We start from the raw sequence: 23808 nt of genomic DNA on the forward strand, positions 1-23808 counted from the left end.
AGTGAAAATGAGAAAAAGTTTACCTTGGATCAAGCTTTCAGAGTTGTCTTAGAAGAAGAAATTGTGAGTACTGCCTCAAAAATACCATCTGATGATACTACATGCAAGTTAATTTAATTTAATTTTTAAGGGAAATCCAATAATATCCATTATTATTGATAAAGTAAATAAAATTACTAAGCTAAAAGATCATCAAGTACACTATGCCTTTCAAAAAGAATTCTTCAACTTTAATTGATAGTAGCACATTTTAGTCCTGCTCTACTATATACCCATATTCTTTTATCAGCTTTCTGTTGTCTCATGACAGTTTGCTGATGTTGCAGTTGGTAGGCTGTATACAAAACAGGGGGAAGCAGGTTTTAAGAGTAATCTCATATTATATTTTTAGATAAACAAAGCATCCTGTGAAAATGTCCTGGCAATAATTTCTCTTGCTATTAATGGGGTCACAGAAGGTGAGTGAGAGTCACATTTCTTAATTTTAAACATACAGTTCTCAGCTCCTTTTTAATGTGTATGTAAATCTGTAGTGACTATCCAATACTTGGTCTGCTACTTTGTCTTTTTCATTTTTTAAATATGAAATTAAGCTTATAGATGGCTTACATTAAACAAATGACAATTCATAAAAATTCCTCAGTATAGTCAGATGTACCCTTATACTACTTGAGCTGATGGATGTGGTCTCAGAGATGATGCTGAGGGCCCTGAGGCTAGTTGTCCTGGGGACTTCAATATTCATGCAGAGGCTTTCTTGTCAGGAACAGCTCAGGATTTCATGGCCTTCATGACAACCATGGGCCTGTCCAGGTAATAAGCTGTATCCATGCTTTTAGATAATTTAACGTAGCCTATATTCTTCACTGCTTATGGTGCCATTTTAGTATTCTGTATTGTATTGCACTGAGTTTTTAAATATTGTTTTTAGATAACTGTTAATGGTTTTAATGTAAAATATTCTTGTTGTTAGCTGTCCTAAGCCCGTTCACAGGAAGGGTGGGATATAAATACAATAGCTATGGGTGGAAGAATTGGCAATAGTTCCTTTATCATGGACATATCAATGTCTGCTTGAGTTTAGACTTACAGGGATACCAAGTCTCTGCAGGGTTGGGGGAATCTATTAAAATGATCTGGTCCTGGAGGCAGATGGATCCGAACGGCTTTCTGATGGCTCTAGTGGATTTTCCTGTTGTGATGGTTGGTACTCCTGTCGATGCCCTGGTTGACCTCTGGAATGAAAAAATGACCCAAACAATTGACATGATCACTCCCAATTGCCCACATAACCCCTTGGTTTCCTGAGGGTCTGTGGGTGATGAAAAGTCAAGGGAAAGGGCTAGAGTGACAATAGAGGAAGACTCAAGATGAATCCAATAAGATAAAAGCTCATTTTAAAGTGTAGTCTGTAGTGGTGATGGTGGCAAAGAATCAACACTTTTCTGCAACCATTGCATCTGCTCAGTATAGGCCAGTGAGATTGTTCCAAATAGACAGAGACCTGTTGGGATCTGGTCTGCAGGAAGAGGCAGACTCCTTGGTAGCCCACTGTGACTGCTGTGCTCAGCAATTTGCAGATAAAAACTCTTGTATCCATTCTGGCTTCACATTAGCAGTGACAGTTTGATATGGTGCCGACTTATCCAGTAGGCTGGGATACTTTTCAGTTTATTTAGTCAGAGGTTGTGGATAGGTTCCTTGGAGGTTTGATGCCTACCAGCTGCTTGTATTATCTTTGTCCTTCTTGGTGTGAGCAGATTGGCTGGGTCCAAGAGGTAGTTAATGCCTCCTTGAGGGAGGGTGAAGGAAAGTGTCTAGATACCTTCCAATCTGATTTTAGGCCCAGTTATGGGACGAAACAGCCTTGGTCACCCTGGTGGCTGACCTGCACCAGGATATGGACAGAAGGAGTGTGACTCAATTGATTCTTCTGAACCTTTCAGTGGCTTTTGATACCATCAATCATGGTATCCTTCTGTACCGCCTTTCCAGGCTAGGAGTGGGAAGCAACATTCTGTGGTGGTTGTAGTCATACCTGGAGGATAGATTTCAGAAGGTGGTGCTAGGGGACGCCTGCTCAGCCCTTTGGCCTGTGGGATTCCACAAGGTTCCATCTTATCCCCTATGCTCTTTAACATCTACATGAAACCACTGGATGAGATTATCAGGAGATTTAGGTTGAGTTGTCACTGATACGTGGATGACACAACTCTATCTCACACTGACAGTTGGTCCCGGGAAGGCTGTAGAAACCCTTAACCAGTAGCTGGAGGCAGTTATGGAGTGGATGTGGGCTAATAATCTTAATCCTGACAAGACAGAACAGGTGTCACCTGTTCTGGATGGGGTTGCACTCCCCTTGAAGGACTAATTTGGGGGTGTTCTTGGACCCAGGCCTATTGTTGGATAAGCAGGTGGCAGTTCTGACCAGGAGTGCCTTTTACCAACTTCATTAGTTAGCTAACTGCAGCCTTTCCTAGTTACTGTGATGTATACCCTGGTTACATCTAAATGAGATGAATGTAATGCGCTCTATCCGGGGCTACTCTTGAAAAGTGTTTGGAAACTTCAGTTGGTGCAGAATGCTACAGCCAGGGTATTGACTGCAGTGGGTTGTAGGGGCCATATCACTCCCGTCTTGGCCCATTTACACTGGCTCCCAGTTTGTTTCTGAGCACAATTCAAGATGCTAGTGTTGACCTTTAAAGCCCTATATGGTTTGGGACCAACATATCTGAAGAACTGCCTACTCCCTTACGAACCTACTCGACTACTACAGACATCCTTGTTTTAAATATTCTAATTATTGCTTTTATGTCCCAGAAGTAGTATGCAATTTGTGTGTGATCACTCAGCAATATGTGTTACATTGTATGCAGGCTAGCAATGCATATATGTGCTCTCAGTCCCCCATTCTGTAAACTGAATCTTGAGCTAATGATTTTACAAACCTAAGCATCTCTTCTGTACATTCTCAGCATTGCATACTATATTAGTAATGGAAACTAGGGTCTTTTTTTGCCTGGGGGATTTTTGCTGTTCTGGGCCCCGTACACCTTCAGTTTTTCTTATGAATTCCGGATGATTAACTCCCCTTCAGATTTCAGTGTGGTGTTTCAAGGGTTCTCTTCTGAGTTTTCTACTTGCAATCAGGGAGAATGTTATGTTATGATCACATCTGGAAACTGCAGTTAACACTTCTTCTCCAAACATCACAGACTGACCATTTAACTCACCTGGAAAGTTTCTGATGGGCTGCTTTCCTAGATAGCTGAAAGAACTACTGGGAAGTTGGGTTGAACTCAGAACTGTTCAACTCCAACCCAACCAGCAATAGGGTTGCCAACTACCAAGTATGGCTTGGGGAGCTCCTGGAATTACAACTAATCTCCAGAGATCAGGTCCCCTGGACAAAATGGCTGCTTTGGAGAGTTGACTGTATGCCATTATATCCTGCTGAGCTCCCTCTCCTCCCCAGGCTCACCTCTCCCCACCAAATATCCAGGAATTTCCCAACCTAGAGTTGGCAGCCTTAACTAGAAGTTATGTATGAGGAAGCCTCAATTTGTCTCCTCCAGCATGGAGGGGCTTCTCAGCGGACATTTAGCTGATGACACTGCACAAGGAGGCGTTTAGCACTTCCTTTCACAGTGCCCAGGGGAAGTTTAAACTGAGCTCCCTGTGACAGACTTAAAGTGCACTTTACTTCCACTGCAGCGACTACTCAGCTGGGACTGGTTGGTGGCAGTGTAGGGGGAGACAGTGGGTGAATGTGCTCCCATTGTTGTAACTGCAAATGCGAAGGTGAACAGCCCCATGGGTGTTACTCCCAGGCCATCAGCCCAGCACAACCCTGCTGTTAGTAGTTGGACCTACCATCATGTTAACAGAAGGGTTATGAATATGGCAATATCATAAGTCCCTCTCCTCATGTATTTTAAACACAGACATGTTGCCTAAGCAAGGCAGGAAATGGCTGCCAGCTTCTGGGTGGGAGCTGGAAAATTACTGACATGTGAGTTACCAGGCGAGACTAGCTTTCAGCCCCACACCTCCAGAGATGTGCAAAGATCTTAAGGCAATAGGCCTTCCAGGAGTTCCTGAATTAATCACCTTAACACACCCTGCCAATCTTTCCCTTATCCACTCTCCCATTCTGGGCTATTCGGGGCTCTCCCATCCAGCTATCGCAGATCATCAGTTGTCATTGATAACTTTAGTTTCACCCAGGGGTCATTTTGTAGAAAAAGAACTGCAGGAACTCATTAGCATAACTCATTAGCATATCTCATTAGCATTTGCCACACACCCCGACATCACCAGAAGTGTGTCAGAAGGCAACATCCGCCCCTCAGGCCTCTTTCCCCCCAAATCTCCTGGTATTTCCTGAAAATAAAACAGAATGAACTCAAAGCAGCTTACCCTCCTCTGGAGAGCCAGCTCCAGCAGCCCTACTTGCACAGATGCAACTCACTCACTAGCCACGAATGAAAATAAAGCAACACTCACTCACTCACTCTCATGAGTCACAAATGAAAATAAAGCAGCAGAATGAATTGAAGCAGCTTACCCTCCTTTGGCGATCCAGGCCCAGTAGCCCAGCTTGCACTCACTCACTCTCTGTCTCTCTCTCACGAGTCACAAATGAAAATAAAGCAGCAGAATGAATTGAAGCAGTTTAGCCTCCTTTGGAGGGGAATAAGCTAATAAGCTAATAAGATAAGAAGAAGATGCAGAAGGTGCAATCCTGGCCCAGGGTAGGTTCCACAATATAATTGAGCTACCCTTTGCCATAGTTCCGTCTGTGTGCTCTGGACCCATCCACGCACCCTCAGACAGCATGTCTGAGCCCCACTCCCTCTTCTTGCCTCGAAGCACTGGACACTGGAGCTGCTGCCCTTCTGGACTGGTAACTATAATCTTCAAACCCTGCAACTCTATCTAACCTCCTCTCTGCTTTTCCTAGGAAACTCTGTATATCTGTGGTGTATGTTCTTGTATGATTGCTTTTAATATCCCTTTAATAAAAATCATTCTTTAAACGCCCTCTTGGTCATTTCAAGAGCCCTCTGAGGGAAGGGACCTGGTAAAAATTGTTGGAGAATCTCCCTTGTCACCCCGTCTCGCTGTGACAGACTTGTTCAGTTTGATTAACTTTGCTCCCATTCTTGAGAACAGATGTATGCTTAGTACTTGAAACATGGATGCCCCCTCAAGAGTCAGCCTTGTTCTGCTGGAAATATTTGCATGAATCCTGCTGGGCTGGAAGTCTAAACATTGATTGGATGTTATGGGAATAGTCACTGACTTTTGCTTACAAAAAGGCTGGACTGAAATGTGACAAAGCAAAGTGCCTGAAAGTGATGCCACCAAGACTGCTTTGCTTTATCCATACTTGTTCCTTACCTTCCATAATTTTAAAATAAAATCTAGAAAAAGGATATGTTGCTCCAAGTCCATTTTTATTTTCTGTTGGAGAGTTAATTTGTATTAGAATTCTCCCCCTTTTCAGGTGGACAAAGACTAGCCTGTATAGGTTACTGGGTATCCAGCATCAGTTGGCAACACTTGTTCCTAACTACCACGTCTCACTTAAACAGCAGATTGTAACAAGTGCACAAGCACTTCTTTCCAATCCTTATTTTTTTAGCACATATATATTTTGTATTCTGCCAATATTTTAGAACCTGAAGAATAGACATGTTTTTTTTAAAAAAAAGATGCTATCCCTGACAAAGGAATGTAAATCCAATGACTGTCTTTCTTGGGTGAATGAAATTTGCAAAACTTGTTTTCTTTCTAATTTAATAGTAACTGATTTCATATGTAAACTTGTCTTTTCTCATGCAGGTATTTGCACTGCATCCACCCCTTTTGTACTCTTGGGAGATGTTTTGGATTGCCTTCCATTGGATCAATGTGACAGAATTTTCACATTTGTTGAAAAAAATGTTACCACATGGAAATCAGTAAGTATCTCATTGAGCTTAGTTTAGTTTGAGACACTGGATGAGTAAAATGCTTACTTTCACAATATTTTTGTGGTGCTTCCCCAAATTTATTTTATGCTTCATTGTGGCTCCTCCTCGATCTATTTGCAGCTTTTGATACAGTAGACCATGCAATTCTGTTGAGGCATTTGGAGGCAGACGTAGGTATCATGGAATATGCCTAGAACTGGTTTAAATCATATCTCATGGGACAAATTCAAAGGGCTGCTATTGGAGACCAGCTATTGTCAAAGTGGGACTTACCTTGTGGGATTCCACAAAGTTCTATCTTATCACCCATGTTATTCAACCTCGGCATAAAGGAGAAATAATTCGTAGCTATGGAATTGGATGCCATCAATATGGAGCTGATACCCAGCTCTTCTCTCATTTTCCAAATCCCCTGGTGATGCTATAGGGGTACTAAGTCGCTGCTTGACAGTTGTTGTCAAATGACTGAAAGCAAACCAATTGAAATTGAATCCAGACAAGATAGAAGTGATGCTCATTGGAAAAACAGAGATATTGTGCTTCTGACCTTTAATGGGGTCCAGTTGACCCTGGCTGACTTGGTGAAAAGCCTAGGGGTTATACTAGATGCAGCACTGCTACTAGAGAAGTAAATGCATGGCAAAAAAAGCTTTCTCCTAAAACAAGCCAGGAAGATGGCCCTCTACCTTGACATGGTTGATCTGGTACCTGGATTCACACCATAGTAACCTTGGCCATCTGCTATGCCCGTATATGGACTCCCAATATTTGTTTAAACAGCCTGCTCCTGGACTATTTTAATTACTTTTTAAAAATTGATTTTATGGTTTTTTGAATGTTAGCCACCCTGAGCCCATCTGTGGGGAGGGCGGGGTATAAATCAAATCAAATAAATAAATAAAAAATAAATTGAGACTAGACTACTGTGATTCACTTTGTGTAGGTCTTTGTTCAAAGTCAACTCGGAGACTCCAGCTGGTGCAAAATGCTGCAGTTCATTTACTTTTTATTTTTATTTTATGTCCTTTTTGGTCCGCCTTTCTCACTGAGACTCAAGGCGGAGTGAGAGTACAGTCAGTATCAAGGACAATTTCATAAACAATGCCATAGGAAAAATCAACACAAATTAACAAAGACATTAGCAAGAATCCAATACAAAGTTGAAGAAATGCTGAAACAGAACATAAGTAATTCTAGGGCTGACATAGGAACACATATATAAAGCAACAGATAGTACATAAGGCAACATAATGGTGAAATCTATGGTCCCTAACTCATTAGTGGCGCATCTGAGACTCCTACCTACAATACAGAAGCCTTTTTAAATAATTTTTTTGCATCAGTTTTGCATCATTTCTGGAAAGCTAGAAGAGTGGGGCTTTCCTGACCTGTTCTGATGAGCAAAGTAGCCGTGGAGGAACATAGGGAGGGAGGCGGTCCTGTAGGTGAGACTGAGCGAAAAGGCTGTGAAGAGCTTTGTATGTGATAACCAATACCTTGAACTGAGCACAGTAACCGATAGGTAGCCAATGGAGTGACTGCAGAATTGGGGTGATGTATCTGCTCCTGCTCACTCCTGATAACAGTTGTGCTGCAGCATTTTGCACCAATTGGAGTCTTCTAGTTAACTTGGATAGGAGACCTGTGTATAGTGCATTACAGCAGTCATCTTGACGTTACCATATTTTCAGGAGTTAGATGGAGCACGTATATCACTTCCATTCTGCAGTCACTCCATCAGTTACCAGGCTCAAGCTGCTATGTAATAATTCTGATATAAAGTGACAACCCATATTTAACAATTAACATACTGGCAAACCATCGTGAATGTATTGTATCAGCGTAACAGACAACATTGTGATGTCAAAAATTAACTAACTACATTCTCTTTTTAATGATACTTTATTTTTTAGAATACATTTTACTCAGCAGGGAAAAATTATTTGCTCAGAATGTGCAATGGTGAGTAGCCTTTTTTTAAAAAAAAAATGAAAGCAGTTGTACAGCTTTCAGTGCTATTTATCAAAATCTCGCTTATATTTCCACTGATAGCAGGTTCCCATAATACGATTTGATATAAAAAAAGTTTCTTCCTTGGATGGTATATGTGGCACTTGCTGTTGAATATGAACTGCAGTCTGATTTAAACAATTTTTTTATTTCTTTCTGTAGAAGAGTATGTATGAATTGTGTGGATGGTTGTTGTGGGTTTTCCGGGCTGTATTGCCGTGGTCTTGGCATTGTAGTTCCTGACGTTTTGCCAGCAGCTGTGGCTGGCATCTTCAGAGGTGTAGCACCAAAAGACAGAGATCTCTCAGTGTCACTCTCAGGGTGACACTCAGGGTGTCACTGAGAGACACTCAGGGTGACACTGAGAGATCTCTGTCTTTTGGTGCTACATCTTTGAAGATGCCAGCCACAGCTGCTGGCGAAACGTCAGGAACTACAATGCCAAGACCACGGCAATACAGCCCGGAAAACCCACAACAACCATCGTTCTCCAGCCGTGAAAGCCTTCGACAATACAATTGTGTGGATGTTTGAAGCGTATATAATTAGACAACTAGAAACAGAGAGTGATTTAACGGGAAAATAAGTTATTGTCCTTTGGGGATGTATTTACCACCTCTTCATTTTCAACAGTAATTAGAGTCCTGCGCACATTATAGTGTCCCCACATCCTCCTTCCTGTCTTAGGTTCCTTTATATTCTAAAAAGCCACTCTTGAGGGTGTCAGGTTGGGAACTATGAAATTGCATGGGGCGTGGGACAGTGACCTTCTCCCCTTTTGCATAAGAGCCAGTTTGGTGTAGTGGTTAAGAGCGCGGGACTCTAATCTGGAGAACCAGGTTTGATTCCTCACTCCTCCACCTGAAGCCAGTTGGATGACCTTTGGTCAGTCACAGCTTCTAGGAGCTCTCTCAGCCCCACCCACCTCACAGGGTGATTGTTGTTGTGGTGATAATAATAACATACTTTGTAAGCTGCTCTGAGTGGGTGTTAAGTCATCCTGAAGGGCAGGATATAAATCAAATGTTAGTATTATTATATGTAGAGATGTGCAGGAAGTTTGTACAAAGAGCTTTTTGGATTCCAGGCGTAACCTGAAGGTAACTAATATTTTCTCCGTTTTATATGTGTTTAGACCTCTTAAGAAGGTTATCTAAATCACAAAATACAGTGTTCTGTGGAAGAATTCAGCTGTTCCTGGCTAGATTATTCCCCCTTTCAGAAAAGTCAGGTGAGACTTGTTCCTTTTTGACATCAGAAACAATGGTATAATGGACTGGTTGAAGTAGAGTCTGTCAAATATTTTTTAAGCCCAAGGCTAATTTTAGCCTCTAATTTTAAAACAGTTCTATTTGTTTTAGATTTGTAGCCTTCCATATCTGAGAACTTCCATATAGATGATATTAGACTCTGTCTTTGTAGAGATTGTTTCTAATTGGCTTTTGGGAAAGATTGCTTCATATGTGTGTAAATTGGCGTGCTACTTGCAATTTATCATTGATTATATATGGAGTAATTTCTTACTAGTCTTAGTTCTGTTGTTGTTTTTTAAAACATCTTTTCCCCTACAGGACTCAACTTGCAAAGTCAATTTAACCTGGAAAATATCACCGTTTTTAATACCAATGAACAAGAGAGCACACTAGGACAGAAGGTTACCTCTTTTTTTTAACTTGTATGGACAGAAACTAATTTTGTGAATTCCCTATAAATATAGGAGGCATGAGAATGGCACATCTGCCTTCTAGGAATAGAATAGAAGGCAGATGTGCCATTCTCATGCCCCTACTTTTGAATAAATACGGTTGCAACATTTCCAATAGAGGAAACCGGGTTTAAAAAAATACCCAGGTCTTGTTCCACACTCCAGAGCAAAAAATCACCACATATTGCAGTGCTATTCCCAAATAATAATGCTTTTCAGAATTGGAGATTTAAAACAGCATGGGGTAAAAAATAGCTTGATCGTTGATTCGAGTTTTGTGTTCACTTTTGTGTTTCAAATTCCAAAGACTGTTAATTGTAATCCATATCTTCTGGTCATAACAGTAATAACCGTAATAAATAAATAAATAAAGCCTTTTGCAGTATTTTTTATGGTTTTGATAAGTGGGAAATGTTTCAAGGTCTATAATATGTGTATTTCCTTTAGCATATAGAAGAGCGAGAGGAAGGAATGGAAGTAGAAGAAGGCGAAATGGGAGATGATGAAGCTCCTACAAGTTGGTATGTGTATACAAAGCTTACAGATGAAGAGTGGGGGGTGAAAGAGAGGGATGAGTGACTGAGATAATTGGTTGATGACTGAGAGTGTGGGTGGAGTTAAGTGTGACTGGAGTGACATCTGATTGGACAGGAGCAGCACTCTAGGGGCGAAGTGAACTGCAGTTTAGTTACTGAGCAGAGAGAAAAAGAGGCAGTCTGGTTTAAACAGACAAGCTGTGTGCAGCCTGAGAGTGTCCATGTATTTCTGAGAGAAATACGACCTGCGTAGAAGCCTTAGGGGATTCGCATTCTAGTTCAGCTGGGCAACCTGTGTGGAAGCCAGAATTGCGTGTGTCTGTGAGAGAACATTCTTTATGAAGCAGTGTGTGTGACTGAGAGAGAAAGTTACATATATGTGTGTGTGACTGAGCCCATATAAAGAAACTTTAAGAACCAATAACTCTATATTTGAAACCATCAAGCTTTAGTGTAAAACTGATACACTTCTTGTAAGAATAAAAGTTTGTTTTTTTGTCCCAGAGTATATGTTATTCCTGTGTATCCCATTCCTATCCTCAGGGCCGCACAGTCCCTCGAAGGACGCTCGGGCACATTATTCAGGGGGAAATTTAACTAGTTTGGAATATAATTCCTGTTGGCAGCAATGTACCCAGAGGGGGCAAGAATAAGAGGGTTAAAGAGAAAATCTAACTACATGACAGAAAGGAGGTCATAACAGTAACATTTTTACAATGTTATGCAGGTAGAAATCCTGTGTGGAGCTATTCAAGTCTAAGTCCATAGATTTTGATGTGCTTAGGCTGGAGTAATTCTTTCAGCTGTTCTCTAGCTTTGTCATTCTTTTGTGATTTTTGGAGAATAGTACCTTCATTGATTAGGATTTTGCTTCTATAACTAAGGAACCAAGTGAGAAAAGTGCAAATAATTAGTGGTCAATTCTTTAAAAGTCAGGAATAGTTTTAGTAACCATCCCACCAAAGGATTTTCCCTCCATTTGTACATGATTTTTAAAATGAAAACTCCAGTTCTATACAGTTACTAGGGGCGTGCACACTGGAAATATTTGGATTTCCTGCTTCGGGTTTACCCGAAGCAAGAACAACTTTCAGAAATACTCAAAACCCAAAGCAGCAAGTCGCTTTGGATTTGAGTATTTGAATTGCTTCGGAATGCTCCGTAAAGATTTGGAGCATTCCAAAGTGATTCAGAGGGCTGGGTTTTCCAGCACTCCCACCCACCCTTACTCCCAACCCCCTCACCTAGCCCCCTCCCTTTCAGCTGGCAGGTAGCAGGGAGATTCCCCCCTTGCCGCCTGCCAGCTGATAGTTTACAGGGCCCTGTCCTGCCAACAAGCAGCAGGGCCCTTTAAAAACCCCACAACACCCCCCCAGCCCCCCACTTACATTTGCTCGGCTGCAGAGCACCCAGTGGGGAGGTACAGGCTTATGCTTGCATCCCCCCGCCTCCTTCGCCCGCCAGTGTCGGGGCCAAGGAGCTCCTCGACCCCAACATTGGCGGGCGAATGGAGCACCTGGCGGGGAGGTTGCACGCTTAAGCCTGCAGCCTCTCTGCCACCTCGCTCGCCCGCCAGTGTCCGGGTCGAGGAGCTCCTGGGCCCAGACATTGGCGAGCGAACAGAGCGCCTGACTGGGGGAGATGCAGGTTTAAGCCTTCAGCCTTCCTGCCGCCTCGCTGGCTGGCCGGTATTGGGGTCGAGGAGCTCCTTGACACCAACATCAGTGGGAGAACGGAGCGCTCGGCGGGGAGGTTGCAGGCGTAAGACTGCAACCTCCCCGCCGCCTCGCTCTCCCGCCAGTGTCGGGGTCGAGGAGCTCCTGGACCCCGACATCAGCGGGCGAACGGAGCACCTGGCCAGGGGAGGTGCAGGCTTAAGCCTGAAGCTTCTCCGCCGCCTCGCTCGTTGGCCGGTGTCAGGGCCGAGGAGTTCTTCGACCCCGACATCGGCAAGGCGAATGGTGCGCCCAGCGGGGAGGTTGCAGGCTTAAGTCTGCAGCCTCCCCGCCACCTTGCTCACCCGCTGGTGTCGGGGTCAAGGAGCTCCTTGACCCCAACATCAGTGGGCAAATGGAGTGCTCAGCCAGGGGAGGTGCAGGCTTAAGCCTGTAGCCTCCCTGCTGCCTTGCTTGCCCACCGGTGTTGGGGTCGAGGAGCTCCTCGACCCCGACATCGGTGGGCAAACAGAGCACCTGGCGGGGTGTGTGTGCAAGCTTAAGCCTCCAGCCTCCCCCGCACTTCGCTTGCCCATTGGTGTCAGGGCTGAGGAGCTCCTCGACCCTGACATTGGTGGGCAAACAGAGCACCTGGTGGGGGGGGGGGATGCAAGCTTAAGCCTCCAGCCTCCCCCTTACCTTGCTTGGCCATTGGTGTTGGGACCGAGGAGTTCCTCGACCCCAACATCGGCAAGGCGAATGGAGCACCCGACTGGGGGAGGTGCAGGCTTAAGCCTGCAGCCTCCCCACCGCATCACTCACCCGCTGGTGTCGGGGTCGAGGAGCTCCTAGACCCCGACATCGGGCAAATGGAGCGCCCGGCAGGGAGGTTGCAGGCTTAAGCCTGCAGCCTTCCCACTGCCTCATTCGCCCGCTGGTGTCGTGGCTGAGGAGTTCTTCAACCCCGACATTGGCAAGGCGAATGGAGCACCCCGTGGGGTCATTGCAGGCTTAAGCCTGCAGCCTCCCTGCTGCCTTGCTCGCCCGCTCGCTGTCTTGCTCGCTGCCTTGCTCGTTCCTTGGCCCCGGCATTGGCAGGTGAACAGAGCGCTGGCAGGGAGGTGCAGGCTTAAGTCTGCAGCATCCCCGCCGCCTCCTTCACCGCTGACGGGGTCAAGGACTTTCCTGGCCCCGACAGCGGCGCCCGCCCTCAGCTGCTTGTTGGGGAAGCCATCGACGAGCAGCTAATTCAGGGCTTTAAATGCTCCTTTCCCTGCTGCTAGCAGCGGCAGGGAAACGGGCATTTAAACCCGAAGCTTCCTGAAGCATTACGCGTGCTTTGGGAAGCTTTGCTTCGGGATTTCTGGATCAGGGCCAGCATGCCCCGATTCGGAAATCCCAAACTTTCCGTATCGGGTCAGTACCCAAATTGGATTCCCAGAGCGCACACCCCTAACAGTTAATAGTTTTCCTGCCACATGTGTGAGCGCTCAGTGTGATCGTCCCTCCTTGTCAAGTAGAGAGCAGGAGGGCTGGAAGGGGATATTGGTTGGTGTCATGAACTTTCTATTATTAGCTTGTTGACGTGCTTGTGAATATACCATGAATTGGAGAGTGGGGAGATCAGGGCTATATTGTGCCCAAACTGTGTACTTGATATATGTTATTTGTTGTTATGTTCAGTAGAAGCAAGCTAACCTCCTATTTTTTAGATACTTACAATAGTACATTTAAAACTACTGGTTGATTATCTGTAACTGACTATGGAGAAGAATTTTGTACATGAGAACAAAACTAATTATGAGGAAATTTTTGAACCGTTGACTTTTTAAAAAATCTTAATTGGAAAAAATGTTTTCACTTTGGTTTTTCCATTTATGAATAATCCATCTTTGTCTCCAAAATTGTCAAAAGGGGATGTAGATGTATGTTTTCAGAAGTTTTATTATTTTTTCAGCTCTATCCCCATAGATTACAACCTGTACAGAAAATTCTGGTCACTTCAAGACTACTTTAGAAATCCTGTACAATGCTATGAAAAGATCTCATGGAAAACATTTCTAAAGGTAATGACTGTGGTGTGAATTTTTTCTCTATTCTTCTCAAGGTTGATTGATGTTTTGTTCTATTTCTAGAGCGTTTCACTTGTAAACCATAATGCACCTGCAAGTAAGGGGTCTTCCACACAAAGATGTCGTTTCCTTGTTGCCAGTGCAGCTGCAGAATAAGCACAGTGGTAACAGGGCTTCCACGTGGCAGGTTTCCCTGCAGTTTCTCTGCCCAGAGTGGCCATCTTCCTTCCCTGGGCCACAAGGGCTTTTGCAGTTTTTCTTTAAAAACTGGCAATAGAATGTTGTTATACTGATATACCATTGTAACAATAGGTGCAGTAGGTTATCTGAATTCCCAGCTTTTATTTTTCTAAAAAAGTAAGTCTCTAGCCTGTTCCCTTGCGAATATATGCTTTTTTCCTTACATCTCCCCAAGGGAAGGGGCTACAGAGTTACTTTTTTAAAAAAAATGAAAACTAAGAATTCAGAGAACTTGTTACAATATATCAACATAATGATATTTAGTGCTGTTTTTTTTTAAAGCCTACCAGTGTTGAGGGAAGAAATGGCTTGCCATGTGGGTCAGAAAATCCAGATTCCCACACAGCAGCCATCCACGATTTACTGCAATTATTCCCAAAACTTCAGAGCAAAGCAGGGTTGAGAAAGATCAGAGAAAAGCTGGGGAAACTTCCAGAGATGCATAAATGTACCATGATGCTCCCAAAAGCATTGAACTTGGAGCAGATTAGCGGTGTGAATTACTCCTAACTGTTTTTAAGGGGATGCATTGACTCTCTTTTGCCAGTGTACAAATAAAAAACCTGATGGACGTTGAAAACTAATTTGTTACAGTAGGCAAAAGCCACATGAGATGTGTGAAATGGTCTGATATGTGGGCAGTATATAGTCTTGAGTTAAGAAAAAGTCAGTTAACTTAAAACTAAAAGGCTGTAGAAAAGCAGGCATTACATTATGTTGACCAGTGTATAAAACAGTAATACCAAAGATCAAAGTTGTAGTACTACCTGGTCAACAATAACATACAATTTAAAAATAGACAGACCTTAATTTCAGAAAGTCTATCTACTTCTGTCTGATTTGTGTTCATTTGTTCTGTTTTATACAGTTTGTTCTGCGTAGGCAGAAAGATAATATTGGAAGTTGATGACACATGATGGGATATTGTTGCTCAGTAATAGTGATGACATAGCAAATGTTTTATGGACCAAAATGTAACAAGAAGTTACTACAGTACTTCCAAAAACAAAAGTCATGTCATACTTCTTAGTAAAACTGACCAAAATGATACCAAATGGTGTACAGGCTTTCAGGTTCTTCAAAATTCTTTGTGGGGATGGATTAAATAATTGGTAGGGAGAGAAAAATGATATTCTCTAAGTAGGAAGAGGTTGCAGGTATTCACAGTGTTTAGTCTAAAAACCTCACAGTATTGTAACACCCCATCCCCTGAAACTCAAAATCTTGCACACTGTTTTGTGGTATTGTGTTTGAGCCTAATAAAAGGTATTACATGGATTTTGTTTTAGGATTTTAGTTTTGAATGATGCATCTACCTGCATCTTTTAGGAATGTGTGTTGTATTGCATAATGATTACCAATTCTAGTTTCCTCCTAAGTCTTGCTTGACAGGCCCATCGTTCGTAGTAGAACCTACGTTATTTTAGCTGAATTGGAAAGATTTTAGCTAGTACTTTTAAGTAAGCATACAAGGCAATCTTATGTTGGTCTTGCAAAATAAGCTGCTAATATAGGAGGATATGCTGGCGTAGCACTTGTTCATTTTTATCTGTTTACATGCTACTTTTAGTGGCTTCCCATCCCAGTTTATTATCAGCTCTACATCTGCTTAGTTTCAGTGACTTCTGTAGCATCAGAATAAATCAGGAGCCTGATGACATTTAAAGACTAGCAAAATTTGTTCCAGGATAAACTTTTGAGTCAGGGCTCATTTGATCAGATGTGCTGGAGTATAAATCATCATGTCAGTTTATATATACAGAAGAAAGGGAGACGGAGCGTGTTACAAAGAACGGCCAGATCAAAAAGAGTAATTAGGAAAGAGAAAAAGGAGTACACTTGCTTCGTAGCATACCTGGTCAAATTTCAAATAAAGCTGCGTTGTGGATGTAATTGTGTGTGGAGATTTACTACAGTATGTATTTAAAGACAGCATCTTTCTGTTACTGTTTTTAAAAGTACTCTGAAGAAGTATTGGCTGTCTTTAAGAGCTACAAGTTGGATGATACTCAGGCTTCAAGAAAGAAGTTAGAAGAATTGAAAACTGGAGGAGAGCATGTTTATTTTGCTAAGTTTCTCACAAGTGAAAAGGTACTGTGCTGCTGGTTCTAATGAGAATGGAAACTAGATTGTGTTGGGGGAAATACTTTAGTCAGTTGAAAAAACAGTTAAATACTTACACCCTGATTCACAAAACAGTTCTGCCAGAGTCTTGGTTTTAAGCCACTTCAGCCTCATAAGAAATTAATGGGATAAAGCTGGATTAGATTCTAGTATTTTGAATTGGCTGGTGTCTAGTTAAGAACCTTTAATTATCCCCTTCACTTTTTACTCATTGTTGTGTGAATCTTCTTCTGAACTACTGCTGAAGAGTATAGAGGACTACATTTATTCTTTTTTTTCAGTTAATGGATTTACAACTGAGTGATAGCAACTTCCGCCGTCACATCTTACTGCAATATTTAATACTATTTCAGTATCTAAAGGGACAGGTGAAATTTAAAAGGTAAGGGAGAAAGTACTGATTTTAAATCATTTAGTTTAAAAATGATTTCTTATACTGCGATAAATGTATATCCTTTAGCAGAATTTCATTAAAACTAAAATCAGATCCAGTGGTCGTATGATTCTATCATTGTTTATATGGATCAGTTGCCTCATAAAGATTACTGATGTTTTTCATATAACTAATGAGAACAGGAATTGTGCTTGACATGTGAGTCTCTGGATCATGATCTATGTATATAAAGACAAGTGTCCTGACTGACTCATCAACACCCAGCCCAAACCACCTAGAAACATGAAGTTTGGGGAGAACATTTGTTTCATGATATAAACACCCACAAAGAAGGAATTTTAAGAAATTTGCCCCCTAAGGGGGTAAAATGTTTTTTCCCAAAGAGATACAGTTTCCCTGTGTGGCTGGCAGGCTGCTGCCTGCTTTCACCTCCGCCCACTGCCAGGTCAGCCACTCTTCCCTGATTGAGCCAAGGTCATTTGCATATGCAGGCTGATTGGGGCTCACAGCATTCCAAACCTCATTCTCCCCCCCTCAAGACAGTTGGAACACAGAGGTCATTTGGATATGTGGCCTGATTGGTCCCCACATTCTAAACGGTATGCAGTTGCTATTGGGAGTCATTGAGTGTGTCCTGAGGTAAAATACACCTCCCAGTCTTCCCCTAAAAGTTCATTAGGGTTGCCAGTCTCCCTGTGGGGCCTGGCTTTCCTGTGTGGCTGGCAAGCTCCTGCCTACTTGCACCCCCATCTCTCTAATTGGTCAGTTGTGGAACTCTGTGTTCTGAGGTAAAAATCAGGTAAAGTAAACTGCAGACAGTTGAAGAAAGATGGTACAAGACTCCTGAATAGGAATTTTATATAAAAGTTGGTATGACAACTGAGTTTTTAAATGTTTTAAAATGTTAAAATGTTTTAAATATTAAAACACAAACAAATCTTACATACCCATAAGTATTATAACTGGATTTAAAGTAGTTCAATGCGGTAGCGAAGTATGGGTATCAAGCTAGTAATAAAATAAAGAAACCACACAATACCAGGAAACCACTATATCAAATGTAAATATATTGCTATCCACATATAAAAGTGCAAAGTGCAATATGTTCAAGTATACAATTCCTAAATACACAAACCAGAAATACACAGTACAATCATATACAGCACATATATTATTCGAACAAATCTTTACAGTCCGTATAATTCCTTGCTTTCATTTAAAGTGCGACATGCAAAATTTTTATACGGAAGCCCATAAAGAGAATCGTGGAAGATGTTCTAACATTCCCAGTCCCAAAATTCAAGATATGCCCAACAACGCCGACGGGGATGTGCAGGCAATTGTCATTAACCCATTTCGTGAGAGAAAGCTCACTTCATCTTGGGCATGAAAAAATTCAGACTGGATACAAGAGTATTGCAAAATCCAAACTCATTCTCTGGGGGCTTGGGAAGAAGGTGGTGCTAACGGACTACTAATGAATAAACAGCAACTTAATGAATAAACTTGCTGTTTATTCATTAGTAGTCCGTTAGCACCACCTTCTTCCCAAGCCCCCAGATAATGAGTTTGGATTTTGCAATACTCTTGTATCCAGTCTGAATTTTTTCATGCCCAAGATGAAGTGAGCTTTCTCTCACGAAATGGGTTAATGACAATTGCCTGCACATCCCCGTCGGCGTTGTTGGGCATATCTTGAATTTTGGGACTGGGAATGTTAGAACATCTTCCACGATTCTCTTTATGGGCTTCCGTATAAAAATTTTGCATGTCGCACTTTAAATGAAAGCAAGGAATTATACGGACTGTAGAGATTTGTTCGAATAATATATGTGCTGTATATGATTGTACTGTGTATTTCTGGTTTGTGTATTTAGGAATTGTATACTTGAACATATTGCACTTTGCACTTTTATATGTGGATAGCAATATATTTACATTTGATATAGTGGTTTCCTGGTATTGTGTGGTTTCTTTGCATTACCGTTCCAGGGCCGCCCGTAGTTTTTCCAGTAATAAAATAAAAGCTTTTCCGTATGTGTAGATAAAAATATCAGGGGAAACAATTGTGTAAACATATTAGGAACAACTATAACTGAAATCTAACCCATTGCTTCAACATCCTGCCTTCTTTAGTAGTAGGTGATGCTAAATGTTTGTATTATGGGTCAGATCTAGCAGTTCTCTTCTGTTGGATTTCTTGTGAAACAGAATGTATCTTTGGAATCAACAAACAGCTATTATCAAGCTTTTTGAAGATTAATATATTGATTTGGAATTAATTGTCACTGATTTCCAAAAAGCGTTTATATAGAAATTAAACTTTGCTCCAGATAAATGCATGTAGTACTGAGGTACTGTTTAAGTTAGTTTTCAACTTCATTCTTTAGTACAAAGTGATTGTGCTCGTATCTCAGAATATGTAGACATTGTACCTGTGTGTCTCATGAATGCTGTGAGTCCCTGAGTGTTTACATGGTAGTATGGAACAGTGACCCCTGACCAGCCTTCTCCAGTCTGTGATGATACATTCAAAATCTGGCATGTGTTCACTGTCCTATTGAAATAAAAGCAAACTAAATGGTTTATGTCAGCTGGATGTTTGCTGTTTTTCAAATAGCTGCTCTGTAGCCATGCAAAACACTTTTAATATTGAAAAAAGCCTATATACATATACTGTTGCACTGAATTTTTCTTTTAACTGGTGGTTTGCTCCCTAGTTCAAACTATGTTCTGACTGATGAGCAGTCCCTCTGGATTGAAGATACTACAAAGTTAGTCTACCAGGTTAGTGCTGTAGACTACAAATGGTATATATTCAGGTTGTGTATTATATTTTCCACTAATAACTCATATTCCATTTGTTTTCACTGTGGTCTGCTTTTACGACTCTGAGCAGCTTTTTTTTTTAAAGAATCGAGTTAAGACTGAGAAGCAGAAGGAATATTTATTTGATAACTCTTTTCAATGTTTTGCTGAAACAGTTGACATCTAATTGTCTGGCCTCTTTCTCATAACAGCTTCTTTCAGAAAATCCCCCAGATGGAGAGAGATTCTCAAAAATGGTAGAAGTGAGTGGTCTCTTTATAACTTTATAGATATTCCTTAGTTGGGTACTATCTACTTTAACAGGCTTAGTTTAAAAAAAAATGAGGTGGCATTATATCAGTTTGATCCCTCTTTATGTCTTTATGTCGCCTCACGGGTCCCTGCTAATTTACTTGTTTTTGTGTGTACCCTTTCCCCTGTTTTTAAAATGGCTGTTATGTTCCAGGCGTCCCTGTGGCAAAGTTGCAAACTTATATTAAAAGGATGGCCCGCAGCAATCAGAGAGGTTTATTTCTTTTCTCCCAGATGGCATTCCAAAGCAGTTTACCACATAATTTTCTTCTCTTCCACCCTGTCTGATAACAGCAGTCCAGTGAAGGAAGTTAGGCCAAAAATGTAACAGGCCCAAAGTCACTCAGAGAGCTTCCATGGGAGAGTGGGGATTTGAACCCAGTTTTCCCAGGTTCTTTCCTGTCACTGTAACACTACACCAAACCAGCTGTCTGAGATGTACACTGTGATTATATTTTCTGCTCTGACGTCTGTCCTGGCTTCTCAGTATACTTGTTACTCTTTGATCTCTGCACTGATGCTGAAAGTGATGATAGAGCATATTGAGAGTCATGATTTTGTTTTTACAGCACATATTAAACACAGAAGAAAATTGGAATTCATGGAAAAATGAAGGTTGCCCAAGTTTTGTTAAGGAAAGGTAACAAACATAAAACGTTAAATTTGGACTATGATTCCCCCAGTCCTGCTGTAGGAACTGGCCTGGGGAAGAATAGCACACAGGGGATAGAGATGTAGGTTAGTAACTGCAGTTTATAGCCAATTCCCTTGAGCGTGTATCTTAACCCATTTCCAGTTGTAGGTACAGGGAACTCTCAAAGAGACTCTGCCCATATCCTTCAAACTTGGTTTGTTGAAATCAGGTTTGCCATTGTCTCCTCCTTTGGGGAAACCTAATGGAAACAGTTTGTACTTCAGCCCCCTGTGAACCAACATGATTGTTTGAAGCAGCCAGAAGATGCCAGTCTTCCCAGGGGAGAATACCATGGCTGAGTCACTCTGCATCAGGTGGACTTCCTGTTATACCCTTGTTTCCTGTCTCTCATAGGCACAATCCAACCTGAAGAGGTGTATTTAGTCTCTGTATTCTTATGACATTTTAGCCATAAACCTTTTGTTTGAGTACTGTGATTTTATTTTTATCTTAACTTTCCAGCCAACATTGGCTTCCATTTCTTGCACATATTAACCCTTTTTTCCCATCTTGGGAGTTCAGGGAGGCATTTTAGCATCTTAAAAAACATGTGAGGGGTTACTTGCCCAATTCTAGTAGGGTGTTGATTTGCAAGCCTGCACTGTACAGGCTAATGTATTTTTCTTCAGACTAGGTGATTCCAAACAAATAAGGCCTTTTGTGCGAAAGAGACCAGCTCCTGAAGACTTTCTAGGAAAAGGACCTAACAAAAAAATTCTCATGGGAAAGTATGTCAAACCTTTAATCTTCTTCATCCTTGTACTTGTTGTTTTGTGTAGATAACTCAGTCAGTTGAACCAAGGCTGGGAGAAATAATGGATATTGTAATACTCAATTTTATTGTGCATATTTTTTCTCATTGAGTATATGTCTCCTATTAATCGTACTGGCTTCTTTTAGACTTGGGTCTCCTGCTTGCTGAACCATCTTTTTAACAAATTCAAAAACAAGAAAACTGAACAGTTTGAAAAGATTCTTTCTCTCCAGGAATTGGAGACAAGTTGTTTTACAAGAGAAATTCTGGTTAGAAATGCTTGGCAACATTAATAAATAAGTGCTGAGAATCTCAAAGAATGATCAAGAAAAGATGGGGGCAGTATCTTTTATTGAGCCAGTGTCTGCAGGAGGATGAGTAGCCAAGCTTTTGTGAATGGCGGAAATGGTTATTTTTTAATTCTACTAGTTAACATCAAGTAAATAGAGGTCCGTTTGTTACATCAAAACATACGTCTGTAATGTAGTTTGTATTTCTTCTTATAGTGAAGAGTTAACGCGCCTCTGGAATTTATGCCCTGATAACATGGAAGCTTGTAAATCTGAGAGTCGGTATGTAAAAGCTGTAGTTACGTCAGTGGTGTATCCTGAATTAACATTATAGCTAATAAGGCATGTATGGTGAGAGTGGAATATTTTCTATTTTTGTCATAACGTAGCATGTTCATCATTGACTGCATCTATGAGCATATAAATTGCTTTTCAGGACAGCTGTGTAAAAGATTTATGAGGAACATAATTAATCCATTAATATAGAAGTAGAAAGAAGGATAATGGAAGCAGATAATCAGGTTACTTCACAAGTATTTGCAGGCTGTTTTATTGAGAACAACTACTAGATATTTCTGAAATACTAATTTAACCCAAATCATGTTACTGTATTTTTCGATATTCCAATTAGTACTAACCAAATGCCATTCAGATTATCAGATTTATCATGGTAAAATAAGCATTGTTTTGTTTATCCACCTGGCCAACCAAGGGAAATTCTGAGCTGTATCTGTGATTGGAAATTGTAGGAAGATGTTTTCCCCCTGTTATTCTTGGAGGGGCACTACAGAGTTTAAAATTTAGAAGCATAACCAGAGAGATGGGCACATGCTCAGTACTCATTCTGATTTTCTTTTATAGGGAATATATGCCAACATTGGAAGAGTTCTTTGAAGAAGCTATTGAACAGGCTGTTCCTGAAAACATGGTTGAGAATGAATATAAGTACGTACAGAATCATTTTCTCCTGCCCTCTCATTGATATTTGTCCTTCATTATTGATACATATGAAGATGTACTCCAAACTAGCTAGGAAAATTTGGCTAGCTGGGACAATGACCGCCAGATGGACTGACTGATTCTGACTATCATTGCAGGGCTGTGAATAATTCTAATTATGGCTGGAGAGCATTAAGACTTTTGGCACGTAGAAGTCCTCATTTCTTTCAACCAACCAACCAGCAATTTAAGAGTTTACCAGAATATCTTGAAAACATGGTCATCAAGTTAGCTAAAGAACTGCCTGTGAGTAATATATGGTGTTTTTGGGGGGGTCTCACTAACATTCTTTTTACTAAAGACAGACAGCAGTAAATTTAAACAAGCAATATTAAAATGTATTGAAAACGCAGAAATTTTAAACTTAAATATGCACTGTCTGCATAATGTAACTTGGTCTACTTTTTAAAAAAGTTTTGTATTGCTTCTGGAGAAAAGTGTAGCTAAACTTGACTTGGTGAAGTTCCACAATGACACTTCAGTGCAGCTGTTTTTACTGGAGATACTTCAGAAGTTTAAAACCAAAATAAAACAAGTTTAGTAGCAACTTAAAGACTACCAAACTTATTCCTTCATAAGCTTTTGAGAGTCAGAGCTCACTTCATCAGATGTACATCTGATTGAAAGGTACATTTGTTAGGGTGATGTTTATATATTTGGAACAGAAAGTTAAGGGTGGAGGGGAGAGATGTTACAAATAAGGCCAATTTAAAATAATATACAATAAAGTCAAAGCGGATAAGCCAGTCTCCAACTGTTAGGTAATAAAGTAGGGTTACAATCTGTTTCTGCTTCTAAATAAACTTTCCTTATCATTATATATAATTCTCAGCATAGCCAATCTGTGGATACTTAAATCTGGAGATTGGGGCAGTGAACAGATGAGCCTTGTATTTCTGCAAACACTGAAAAAATTCCCCAGGTTTGCAAAAAATGCTGAGATTTTTAAAAAATGTTAAGTTAAAACCCTCCAAAATGATAGAAGCAGTGCCTGTAGCTTTAAGAAATGAATGCCTTCAGTGGCTACTAGGCAACTAAAACAATATGGCCAGGCCCAGACTTGATTTCTTTCAGTAAAAGGCAGGAGGGTAGGGCTGGCCCTTTCCAGGGCTATTTGTGCCTTTGAGGATGAATTTATCAGGGCCAGGCATGGCAGCAACTACTAGGCTACTTGCTACCATCTGACTTTTATGACACATCCAGGCCCACCTGCTTACTGTTATTCAACAGT

At 41.2% G+C, this 23808-nt stretch overlaps 1 protein-coding gene across 2 annotated transcripts in view; it reads left to right on the forward strand.

Annotated features, from left to right (window-relative positions):
- The window catches only part of THOC1 (THO complex subunit 1), a 31837-nt gene that overhangs the window by 3267 nt on the left and 4762 nt on the right, over positions 1-23808 (forward strand). For both annotated transcript variants that reach the window (XM_054985230.1, XM_054985231.1), the window contains exons 3-19: positions 3-63; positions 392-458; positions 5854-5972; positions 7898-7946; positions 9130-9225; positions 9566-9648; positions 10147-10220; positions 13848-13956; positions 16162-16293; positions 16608-16708; positions 19441-19507; positions 19741-19791; positions 20410-20480; positions 21164-21262; positions 21795-21860; positions 22440-22523; positions 22676-22823. In XM_054985230.1, the coding sequence (XP_054841205.1) occupies positions 3-63; positions 392-458; positions 5854-5972; positions 7898-7946; positions 9130-9225; positions 9566-9648; positions 10147-10220; positions 13848-13956; positions 16162-16293; positions 16608-16708; positions 19441-19507; positions 19741-19791; positions 20410-20480; positions 21164-21262; positions 21795-21860; positions 22440-22523; positions 22676-22823 (1477 nt within the window). The remainder of the gene's footprint in view (positions 1-2; positions 64-391; positions 459-5853; positions 5973-7897; positions 7947-9129; positions 9226-9565; positions 9649-10146; positions 10221-13847; positions 13957-16161; positions 16294-16607; positions 16709-19440; positions 19508-19740; positions 19792-20409; positions 20481-21163; positions 21263-21794; positions 21861-22439; positions 22524-22675; positions 22824-23808) is intronic.

Source organism: Eublepharis macularius, chromosome 7 (assembly GCF_028583425.1).
Source record: "Eublepharis macularius isolate TG4126 chromosome 7, MPM_Emac_v1.0, whole genome shotgun sequence".
In the NCBI taxonomy this organism is placed as follows: Eukaryota; Metazoa; Chordata; class Lepidosauria; order Squamata; family Eublepharidae; genus Eublepharis; species Eublepharis macularius.